The sequence below is a fragment of the Perca flavescens genome, chromosome 9 (assembly GCF_004354835.1).
Source record: "Perca flavescens isolate YP-PL-M2 chromosome 9, PFLA_1.0, whole genome shotgun sequence".
Lineage (NCBI taxonomy): Eukaryota > Metazoa > Chordata > Actinopteri > Perciformes > Percidae > Perca > Perca flavescens.
This window is the reverse complement of record NC_041339.1, coordinates 31,727,011-31,739,406: the sequence shown is the minus strand read 5'-3', so window position 1 is coordinate 31,739,406 and position 12,396 is coordinate 31,727,011. Positions and strand designations below refer to the sequence as shown.

At 39.0% G+C, this 12,396-nt stretch overlaps 1 protein-coding gene across 1 annotated transcript in view; it reads right to left on the bottom strand.

Annotated features, from left to right (window-relative positions):
• LOC114561897 (BMP/retinoic acid-inducible neural-specific protein 3) overlaps window positions 1-12,396 on the bottom strand; it is a 35,087-nt gene that overhangs the window by 15,175 nt on the left and 7,516 nt on the right. The window contains exon 2 of the mRNA XM_028588051.1: window positions 4,108-4,298. Coding sequence (XP_028443852.1) covers window positions 4,108-4,298 — 191 coding nt within the window. The remainder of the gene's footprint in view (window positions 1-4,107; window positions 4,299-12,396) is intronic.

Sequence of the window (12,396 nt, the reverse complement as noted above, 5' to 3'; positions counted from 1 at the left end):
GTATACTTTACTAAAGCCTACTGTATATCATCTGGGAGGGAAGTAATTCCTAAAAGCACATTTTTCCTCATACTGCAACATCGTAATACTTAGGCTAATACGCTCTATACTGAAAACCAACACTACTTCTCCTTAATTTCTGTGTCTTCAAACTTGTTTGCATACTTGCTGTATTCAGTTAGCTTGATCATCATCTTTCTAGCCATTTTCGCAGGGTTGTCATTTTCAATCAAGTCAGGACAGTTTTCAACAATTACTCTCAATTATCAAACAGATGATAGCAACTACATCAATTTCATCCAGGAAAATGTAGGGTTGCTCACTAACAATGAGAAGATTTTGTCTATGTCTGCCTGAAATCAAGGACCCATTGTTTCAGTGATCACGCTGATTTTTTAACGTGCTTTAATTTCATATGCAGTACAGGCCAAAAGTTTGGACACACCTTCTCATTCAATGTGTTTCTTTATTTTCATGACTATTAACATTGTAGATTCTCACTGAAGGCATCAAAACTATGAATGAACACATATGGAATTATGTACTTAACAAAAAAATGTGAAATAACTGAAAACATGTCTTATATTTTAGATTCCTCAAAGTAGCCACACTTTGCTTTTTTTGATAGCGCTGCAAACCCTTAGTGTTCTCTCAATGAGCTTCATGAGGTAGTCACCTGAAATGGTTTTCACTTCACAGGTGTGCTTTGTCAGGGTTAATTAGTAGAAGTTTTTTCCCTTATTAATAAAAAAAGCAAAGGGTGGCTACTTTGAACAATCTAAAATATAAGACATGTTTTCAGTTATTTCACACTTTTTTGTTAAGTACATAATTCCACGTGTTCATTCATAGCATTGATGACTTCAGTGAGAATCTACAATGTAAATAGTCATGAAAATAAAAAGGAAACGCATTGAATGAGAAAGTGTGTCCAAACTTTTGGCCTGTACTGTATGGTGCGCTAGAATGCAAAAAATTAAAGGGTGCATGGTTTTGTGAACAAACTAAATACTGGTGGAGTCTGTTTGGCCAATTTATTCCAAGGGTTCAATTAGTTACCATAAAGATATCAAAACAATGTAATCTACCTACACTCTAAAAAATCATTCATGGGATCAGTAAGTAAAGCTTAAAATCATGAGCTTTTACAGCATAAAATAATGAATTTGTTACAAATACATGTTTTAGTACGTTGATAACTTTTTTTTAAGAAGTAGAAGTCTTTGTTTTATTTGCAACACATACTAACTGTATCAACATACAGAATTGGTTTTCATACACTAAAATTGAAGTTGTTGCTTGTCCTAATCTAATTCACCGACTGTTGAGTTAGCATACTTTTAGCTAGCTAGTGTCTTAAGATCACCATGCTTCAGAGCAGTCTTTTGTATCTTTTGTTTGCAGTGGTATCTTAATGATGTTATGTGGCAATGAACTGCCATTAATGTTTGCATTGTGAAAAAGCATGAAGTAAGACCAAAGCACATTTCTGTACAGTTTTTTGCAAGCAGATTTCTTAGTTTTAAAATGAATTGGATTTGTAAAATTTGCAAATTTGAAACACCAAGAAGGACAGATCTCAGACTTATACATGGCCAACAGATTTAATATTTATAAGGGTTTTTGTTTTTAACTAATCAGTTCATTATTTGATTTTAATTCAAAACAATACAGACTGGTAATTTGTACAGTCTAAGTCTTATAAACCTCATTCTTTGGTCTTTTTTCCTAGTGATGTAATTATTAAAAACCCAAATTCATAGAAGAACAGTTTAGCATATTTTTCTTATTAGAGTCTGTGGAAAAAAGGAGAGAGGTTGCTGTCCGTGGCTTAATGGTGTATCTCAGAGAAAAGGAGAAGGATCTCTTCAAAGAGCAGTTGGTAGGTAAATCAGACACTTAAGTTCAGACACACTGTACTTTGTGTTACTCTTGATTTTAAGTATGATGACTAAAACACTGACATTGATTCTGACCTACTTATGCCAGGATGCTGGGGATATTGTCAATGAAGTGATGAAGATTGTCATATCCAGAGGTGCCACCATGTCTGATCCAACCAGTGCGAGGATCTTCATTGAGGGAACAGAAGTCCTGCGAGACCTGGTCATACCCAGAGCCTGTGCCTTGCTAATGTGGCTGATATACGGACTCAACCTCAGCTACCCAATTGAACTGAAAAATACTTTTGAGGTATTTCAAAAGATATTCCTTGAGCTGGATGGACTGAAAGCCAGTCCGAAGGTAATGTCTTTAAAAAGTAACTGCTGTGCTAAAAATGTGAAGAATTAAACTGTCCTCAAATTCAACAGGATATGTTGCACTGTTATGTTTGTAAAGTTTTGTTGTGTAAGAAACAGCACTTGCACTGTTGACAGTTGGCACTTCTTTAGGCACACCTACTTACAATGCTTAGTGTTCTTGCCAGTTTTTTGGAAGTGTTAATATGTATCAGACACTATTTACAAAGTCCCTTTGAAACATGCCTCTATATTCGCCATGGAGAATACATGTAGCTGTTTAATATGTTTTTTTCCAACACCAGCAACATTTAATTTATGTATTCCTTTTCACATGGTGCATGGTGTTTTTTTTTATTGTATTCTTTAACACGCACATGCACAGAGAATGAAGCACTGGATTCAGGGGATTGGTCCTCCAAAATTTACATTCATTAATAATTTGAGCATGTTCCTTTTTTTAAGGGCAACTTCCTTGTAAAAGCCTGCAAGTATTTGACTTAGAAGCTCCCAAACACACTTTTAATTTTGATTAAAGGGGAACTTTGGTATTTTTCAACATGGGCCCTATTGCCCCGTGTGTGTGTGTGTGTGTGTGTGTGTGTGTGTGTGTGTGTGTGTGTGTGTGTGTGTGTGTGTGTGTGTGTGTGTGTGTGCCAGACTGATGGGAAAAAGAATATCTTTAATTGGTCCGGTATTGATGGAGAGAGCATCAGCTGGCAGCCACAAAAGGAGCTTGAACATAGTTCTTAGGAGACTTACACAGCCGAAACAAGTGAAGGGTAAGGGAAATGCTTTCCATTAGCCTGGGTAAACCCTGACGAACTTCCGTCAAATTTGAGATTTGCTCTGCAGGTCAGTCTGGCGAAGAGCCCATTCAAACCCATTTCCAATGTCCTCAAAATTGAGGCACCAATCACAACCGCTGAGGCGGGCTTAACACCAATCACAACCGTTGAGGCGGGCTTTACGCAATGAGGATAGCGCAGCGATGGCAAGCAGCTTTTTGTTTACATTCAACATGACGGCTACCGAAGCCGTGCTCCACTAAGACCAGGGACCGGCAGGTCAGTCTGACATATGCCGATTTTATACCGGTCAATGCTATAATTAACTGACAACATAAGTTATACGAGTTACAGTTCTCAAGGACGCACGCACATTGGTTGAAGGACTATCCAATGCGCCCAGAGGCATTTGAGTGGCGTCCGTTGATGACGCCCCTTTGGAAATGAACTGTCAATGAACCTTTCCCAGACCCACTCTCAGTTACAGCTGAGAAGGGTCTGGTGTTAACCAGGATAGCTTTCCATACCATTCCCTGTTAAAACTGATTTGGGTGTGAATTTATTTATTTATTTTTTGTCTAAGTAGGCATGTTTATTTAGTTTATAAGTTATAAAATAGTACTATAATAATATAGTTTTTTAAGTTTACTTTGCTTTTACAATAAAAGGTCTGATCATAAAAAAGGAATTGCTGTGTGTATTTTATTCTGGCTAAAGTGAATTAAGTTACTAACACAAAGTTAAGGTAACAATTTGCATGGACATTTCTGAATAGAATGGAAGTAAAACAAATAAGTTAAAATAGCCTAAATTGGGTAATTTGACAACTTTATATAGCCTAAACATTTTCATGAAATTTAAGTAGATTTACTTTAATTAAGCTTGTTAGTCATGTTGATTGTACTTAAATAATTGAGTTAGTCTGACTATAAAAGAATCACGGAATTTACTCAATAATGGCTGAGTTGGAACTACTTAAAAAAGTCCATGCAAATTGTTACCTTCATTTTTTTAAGTTGAGCCACTATAATTGTTTTTAGAGTGTATATCCGTTTAAGCTTAACAGTATCTTTGTTTACCTCCCAGTGTAGCTGACAACAGGAAGTGAGTCCCATACTTCCTGATCAGATTGTCAGTGATCATCTGGGTGGTGGGCCTGCGGCCCAGCAGTCGAATGTTCCTGATGAACTCAGGAGTCAGAGGTAACGAAGACGCCAAGAAATCTCTCCTTTCCACTGCCAAGTTGTTCACTTTCCATCTCCCAAACTCCCTGGGGAAAGAAACAAAACAACAAATATAAGGCTACACTGTATTAAGAGTGGAGTTTGGTTAACTGTGTGGTCATTTTATTATTTATGGTCAATTTCTAAGTCCATTAACAGAAAAGTCATTTTAACAATCACTTACCAAGTAAAGTGTGTACCAAAAAAATGCTTCAAATTGACTGGTCCCAGCCTTAATGTGGTTTCTCTCTTTTTATATGACAGCAAACTGAATATCTTTGGGTTTGAACTGCAATTTAAAAACATTGCCTTGAGCTCTTGACATTTTTGACTTTCCCAGAATTGTTAATTGTATAAACTAAATGATTTATTAATTAGTTAACAATAATGATTAATTCAGAATTAGAATAATCATTATGGCAGCCCTAGTACTACTAAGGTAGAGGGGTGAGCCTGCAGAGGGCAATTTCACCTTCGCTGCTTCTTCTACTGTAGCGACATCATATAGGTACATCATTTGCCTAGGTAAGCAGAATAAATGACTAGAAGAGAGAGAGACAGTGAAAAGGAGAAAGAGAAAGTGTGAATTTAATTCATTGTCACTCTGTGCTTTTTGCTTTTGTGAGGAATCCCTCAACCGTGGCGACACAGCCTGAACCAAAGTCAAAGTGAATTGATGGAGAAAGAAAGAAAGAGAAAATGAGAAAAGAGAGAAGACAGAAGAAAAGAAAAAAAGAAAAAACATCCAGAACAAAAACTGGTATCATTTGAAACCATGATTGTCACCTGGAACGGAAATGTGCTCCTGCTGCACAGCTGACAGATGCTTTCCTTAATAGCCCATCATGACAGAGATATACATCGAAATGAATAAAGTACAAGGTGGTACAAGAAATACCCCATTGCTCAAATAGAGAATGCATTATATAATGAGAGAGAAACAAAGTGGTAGCAAAAATGCCATAAAAATGAAAGCAGTGGAAACAAAATACTTTGTTGCCTTTTCATGTTCTTCTCTTTCCCTCTGACCCCAACAATAAGTGCATCTTATATGCTGTGCTTAATATGAATCTCATTGATAAGCCTTGGACATGTTCAAAATTGATTGCATCACATGTAAGCGTTATTATATTAAAAGGTCCTATGACATGCTGCTTTTTGGATGCTTTTATATAGGCCTCAGCATGGGCGTAGCCCCAGACCCTGGGCCCTATGCATAGGCAGTCCTGATGGGCCCCCATGTTCCTCAACATATTGCTAATTATAGACATTATAGCCTATTCATTTAAAATTAAACATGTTTTAAATTAGGCTATTACAATGGTGTGTTATATGCAAACAGCATTGCTAGTGTAGTTTATTTATTTAGCCTTTACCTCAGATTACATGTATAACCAAATTATCATTTGAAAGTGTATGTTCTCTCTTTATATGGGTTGTCTCAGTTTGTTTTTAGCACTAACAGTCACGGAGATATTCAAGCAATTTAGCACCGTGGATTTCATTTTTTAGTTTGTCCTCACCTTTCTTTGAAAAGAAGTCAGTTACCAATTGTTTCCCCTCATTTAGTTTTCTCTCCTTCTCTTGTCTTTCTTTTCTTTTTTGGTAGCATGATTTGACTTTCTTTGAGAAAGACATTTCTACAGCAGAAGTTTGCACTCCACCAGACGCTCAAGCTTCCAGATGGACTAAACCATTTGGCGCATTAGCAAGGGATGGGTGAGACCTTAGTCTTTTTCTGTATACAAAATGTAGTCAGTCAATCAACCAAGTTATTCAGCCAATACATTAACTTTACATTTCATCTGACATGCATTATGAAATTTAATTAGGAAATGAAAATATCCAGGTGAAATAAAATTATATTACAGACTTTTCAAGGGCCCTCTCTCCCCTTGGGCCCTGGTAATCAGTATCGGTTTTACCCCCAGTCCGACGCCCCTGGGCCTCAGTGGTCCCCTAATACTGTATCTGAAGTCTCTTTCCCGAAATTCAGCCTTTGTGCAGAATTACAGCCACTACGAGCCAGTCCCACAATGACCTTTCCTTAGGGTGTGCCATTTCTGTGTCTGTAGCTTTAAATGCTACTGAGGAGGAGAGAGGGGGGGCAAGGTGGAGGGTGGGGGTGTGGCCTTGACCAACTGCCATGCTTCGCTCGTTTGCAAGCCATGATGTCTCTCTCTTTCTCATGGGTTTTTCTAGCCACTGGGGGACCATAGGCAGGCTAGGGAAACTCCTATTAATGTTAGTTAATGAAGTGAAATTTTCATGCCATGGGACCTTTAACACATCATCGTCATCGGCAGTCACTCGAAACGAGTTTGACTGTCCTCTCCGTAGGGTCGTCTTCTAGTGGGTCTTTAGATGGCTTTACAGGCCAATATGTGATCCATATATTTTGGTGGAGTGTGGGCAGGGGAAAGTGGAGGTGGAGAGGAGCATTTTTCTCTTTTTCCTTGCCGTGCTGTCGCTTTGTCTTTGCGACGTGGCGGAGTTCCATTTCATTGCGCAAAGCTCCTTCCTGCACAGTTGTCTTCCAGCAACGTCTGTCCAAAATGATCTGCTCCCACTTGTTAACTGGAATTTTGAACTTCTTTAGGCTGATCTTTATATTGTCCTTGAAGCATTTTTTTGGACCACCGGGACCTTGCTTGAATTGGAAGTATAGGATCTGTTTGGGGAGACGAGTGTTTGACATGTGAATAACATGGCCAGTCCATTGATGTTGGTACAACTGTCCTCCCAGTTGATCCTCAGAATCTTCCTTAAGTGTCTTTGATGATGTTGTTTCAGGGCTCTCAGGTGCCTGCTGTAGGTGTTCCATGATTCACACCCATACAGGAGGGTGGGGAGGACCACAGCTTTGTATACCAAGAGTTTTGTTTGGGCCTTTAGGTCTCTGTCTTCAAAGACTCTGTTACTGAGTCTGGCGTATGCACCACTGGCACAGTTCAGGCAATGGTTGATTTCAGAGTCAATGTCAGCTTTTGAGGAGAGGAGGTAGCCAAGGTAAGGGAAGTGTTCAACATTTTCAAGGACGACGTTGTCCACTTTTATGGTGGGCTGAGTTGGTGGCTGATTAGGTGGAGGTTGAAGGAGGACCTGGATCTTCTTGTTGTTTAAGTCTAGACCCAGGACCCTGTATGCCTTGGCAAAGGCATTCAGGATGCCCCGGAGGTCTTATGCGGAGTGTGCTACGATGGCGTTGTCCTCCGCATACTGAAGCTCCAAGATGGTGGTGTTCCTGATTTTGCTCTTGGCCTTAAACCTGTTAAGGTTGAAGAGCCTGCCATCAGTTCGGTATAGGATTGGAATTCCCTGTGGCAGCTCTTCATCAATGAGGTGTAATGAGAATATGGTAGCAATAAAGATGGCAACAGGGTGGGTACTATACAACCGTTTGACCCCTGTTGCTTCTGTAAAAGGCCCAGACTCAGAGTCGCTGTTGCTGAGCACTGTGGCTGACAATTAACACAATGATAGCGCAGGCAGCAGGAAGGGAGCTGGATTTGAATAAACCTTTGTGTACTGTTAAGGCAGGACTTTGTTCCTGCTTATCTCCCTCTCACAGCTTTAAAGCTACCATGATTTTCTACTTTCATGTAAAAACCTAACACATACATTATGGAAGGGAAAAATACATTATGTCAAAGGCAACATGGTAGGCTGAACTGGAGCAAAACTCAAGGATTGAAAGGATGCGGATGTTCAATCAATAAAGACCAACTTGGCACCCTGCACGCATTCTCTCTCATATATTTTGCAAAACATTTGCCCATAGAAAAGCTCTTTGAACTGATGTTGCACTTAGCAGTGCTTTGACTCATATACAAAGTTGTCTATGGGAAGTGTCCTTCACAGATACATTTGTGTACTGCTGACTTGCACTTCCACACTCAGCTTAACAGAGAGAGCATTCTATGAATTAAAATTAGACATATTTGTGTTTTGTTTGTCTGACATTTGGCAAAATAGTAGGTATTTTAGGCTGAGAATATTGGGTTAATATGTTTGGGGAAAAGAGGTGTGCATGGCATCCTTCATCTGAATAGCTCTGCAACTTCAAATAAGTCATCTGAAACAATTAAGCTTATTTACTATTTTAGAATCTTAATATAATCCAGTTTAGTTTGCTAAAAAAATTATTTGTCGATTTGATTAAGAACAACACAGACATTTAAATGATAAACAACTATGTATTACTCTCTGACCAACATAATGTTTCATTAATGGCAGCTGCAATTGGAACAAAAAGTACATTGGCACCCTCTCAATAAGATTGATAGCAGAAAGTAACTAATTTTATTATTTTAGTTTTCATCATAGACACTACTGATTGGAAATATTTAAAGAAGTCTCATGAGTGTAAACTAATCACTAAAGGAGAAAAGATAAACCTAAATCAGCAGCTTTTTCTTGGAGGCTGAGCTGTGACATAAAATGTTAAGAGCGCTGCAACGCTTTCTAATTCAAATTTTACCTAAATCTTGATCGCTAGATGTCACTGAGTACTGTCGATAGGAAAAATAAATAAATAAATCAAATTTATTGCAAACTGGAGTTGCTGCAGCTAATGGCCAGACCTCCCAGTTAGCTAAAATGCCAGTTGTGGGGGCATGTTCTAAAGAGTGCCTTTGTGCCTCTTAACAGACACAAAATGCAATTCAAATTTCTGTGCAACATGAACAGGGCCCTTACGTGTCAACAAGATGTGTTTTCAACTCAGACATTGTGAAGAAACTGTTTAAATTCAAAGTTTGTACTGTCACCAACCTTTTTCCATTGGTCGCTTCACTAAAAGCCCAGAGGAGTCAATCACGGAGGTCAACTTGAAGTTTATTTCCCCCTCAAAAATAGGTAACTGAGCACTGTAGTGGTTATCACCATATCATTGACTAAGTAACTATATGGAAACGGTCCAAATGATGCCTGTTGCTTGCACAGTAATAGCGTTACTGAAGGCTAGCTCTAGTCTTGCCCTGAAGTCCCGTGGGATAGTACGCTCCCATCTGCACACTACTGTTTACCATTTCCTGCAACAACTGAATTAAAGGAGAACTCCGACCAATTTTTACGTTAATCTTGATCGCTATAAATATGCTAGTACAGTCAATAGAAAAAAAATAAAAAATGAGCCCAATCGGTGCTAGTAACACGGAGCTGCTGCAGCTACATGTAGACTTAGCTAAAATGGCAGTTGTGGGGGCATGATCTAAAGAGTGCCTTTGTGCCTCTTAACAGACACAAAATACAATTAAAATGTCTGTGCAACATGAACAGGGCCCTTACGTGACAACAAGATGCCTTTTCCTCGCCTCCCGCTCCCGACAACAATCGACTGTACGCCCGGTGGTCTGGTGGATGTGTTCCAGAGGACAGGTCATGTCAAAAATTTTGTTTATTTCCCCCTCAAAAATAGGTAATTGAGCACTGTAGTGGTAATGACCATATCAGTGACTATGTAACTACATGGAAACGGTCCAAATTATGTCTGTGGCTTGCACAGTGATAGCAGAGAAGGCTAGCTGTAGTCTCACACTGAAGTCCCGTGGGAATTCAATTGTAGCAGGAAAAGGTAAACAGTAGTGTGCAGATCGGAGCGTAGTGTGTGAAGAGTGAAGAGCAGAGGTGTTCACAAGGGAAGCATGGAGTAAGAATAACTGTCCTCTGGAGGACATAGCCAGAACAGTGGGCGCTCGGTGGATTTTTGGCGGCCGTGGCAGGTGATGAAGGCGGGGAGCTCGCTACGTAAGGGCCCTGTTCATGTTGCATAGACATTTGAATTGTATTTTGGGTCTGTTAAGAGGCACAAAGGCACTCTTTAGATCATGCCCCCACAACTGCCGTTTTAGCTAAGTTGGAGCTCTACATGAAGCTGCAGCAGCTCCATCTTACAAGCACCGATTTGGCTCTTTTTTTTTCTCTATCGACTGTACTAGCATATTTATAGCGATCAAGATTAACATAAAAATTGGCCGGAGTTCTCCTTTAAGTTAAGTTTAGAGTTAAGAGTTAAGTTTAGGAAAATGTTTGGGGTTTGAACACTCCCAATGAACATGCATTTCCTTGGTGAAAGTCTTTGTTTTCCCAAGGAAGCAAACTCCGCTCCCTGGCTTTAAAGTCCTGTGTGTTAACACCCACCCATCACCCGGCCACCTCCCTACGCAGCCAGCCGCATTCTTATACAGCAGCTGTCAATGTGTTGCGCACAGCAAAAAAAAAATTACAGTGCTTATCTTTTCGTAGCTTTTCCAACATATGGTTCATGAGAACAGGCTGTAAGAGTTGAGATACTACAGGAGTCAACAGCTCTGCTAGCAGCTCTGCAAAGCCTCGGGAGAAATGCTAACGCTATGGCAACATGCTAACAATGGAAATGCTATCATGCTGATGTTAAGCAGGTGTAATGTTTACCATGGTTACCATTTTAGTTTTGTTATGTTATTATGCTAATATCTGCTAATTAGCACTTCACACAAAGTAGAGATGGGAAGGTCACTAGTTTTGCAGGTCTGTGATCATTGACCAAAGTGTTTAAAAACTAAAATGTTGACCTGATGATGGCGCTAGTGGAAAAGTTGAGGGATGTCCAAAATTATTAAATTCATCCTGAATGGGACATGAATGTCTGTACCAAATTCCATGTAAATCCACCCCACAGTCATCGAGACATTTCACTCAAAATAACAACTGTCAAACTCATGGTGGTGCTGGAGGAAAACGAAATAGGTGATGGAAAAACGTCATAAGAGAAGTTAAAACCTTGACCTGCTGATTGCACTACAGTAAAGATCAGGGGATTTAGGATTAGGATTTATCTTCTTGTGACCATGCATGTCTGTACCAAAAGCAATAGCAATCTATCCAATAGTTGTAGAGATATGTCAGTCTGGACCAATTGAAAAACCGACATTCTAGGCCACTAGCATAATTTTAATAATAACAATAATTTTAGCAGTGAAAAAGTAACAAAACTTGCCATCTACAACAGACTGATGCAGAGCTTAAAGGGAACCATTACATCTGTTAAACAAAAAATTTGAAGTGACATAGCCATTAACCTTGTAAACGCTGTGCTCTTTTATATAATATAATATTTCTTGCTAACCGATATTCTGTACCATGTGTTTATGGATACAAAGCTTCAAACCACACAGTAGCATGTACTCAGTAAACTGCAATGCCAGGTCATTAAGCTCAACTAATTTTGATGAAAGTGCTTCCACTCGCCCCAAGCAGGCAAAGCTACAAGTTGTACTCTGACCACGGCTAACCTGCTGTCATAACAAATTGGATAAAAGAACCAACGGCCAAACTCTTTATGACTAAGGCAGCACAAGATCAAAAATGCAAGGTCAAAATAGCTTGCTTTACTGAAAATATGCTCTCAGAAGTGGGCATTTAGCTCAGGAATTCCAAATCCGTAGCTCTGCTTTGGGCTTGAAAGCCCTAAAATATGATGTTATACCTGTCTTTACCTGTAGAAATGATTTCTAAGTATCTCAATTTTGGCTTAATTCACAAATAAAATTTTTGGTGCTGCACCTTGATACAATACCTACTGTTAGAGATATTACATATAAAGTTTAAGCACTTAATTAAAAGAGACTCCACATCAATACCAATGTTAAAATTCACATTTTCTATACAGCTTTTGCTCACATACAGTATGATGTCTGTGTCTTGACCGTTATCTTTTACTTTCCAGTTTTCAGAAACAATATTATTGAAAGCAACTTGTTTTAAGCCAGTACAATGGCTAACAATGAAAGGGCAGGAGAGGGACCAAGTGTGTGCACATCCAGGCCAGACTAAAAATACTTTACTGCAGAGCACAAAGGAGGTTCCATAGTAACTATGAAATCGCACCAGTAAATATACAATTCAGAGTTATTTGTATTTTCAGTGTAATAAGGTTAACACTTTGACATTTCCTTTTAGAGGCTTAAATGACATACAAACCCAAGGGATGTTTTGCTATCTAATTCTTCTAGTTTATTTGACTCCCAAAAACAGCTTACTTATGTGTCTAGAAAGTAGTATGTTCGTCATAAAATCTTGTGTTAGTAGAGGAAGTGAGCCCTCGTCTACATCAAGAACCTAATTGGAAGAGCAGCAGGGCTCTTTCACTGTTTCATCAACATT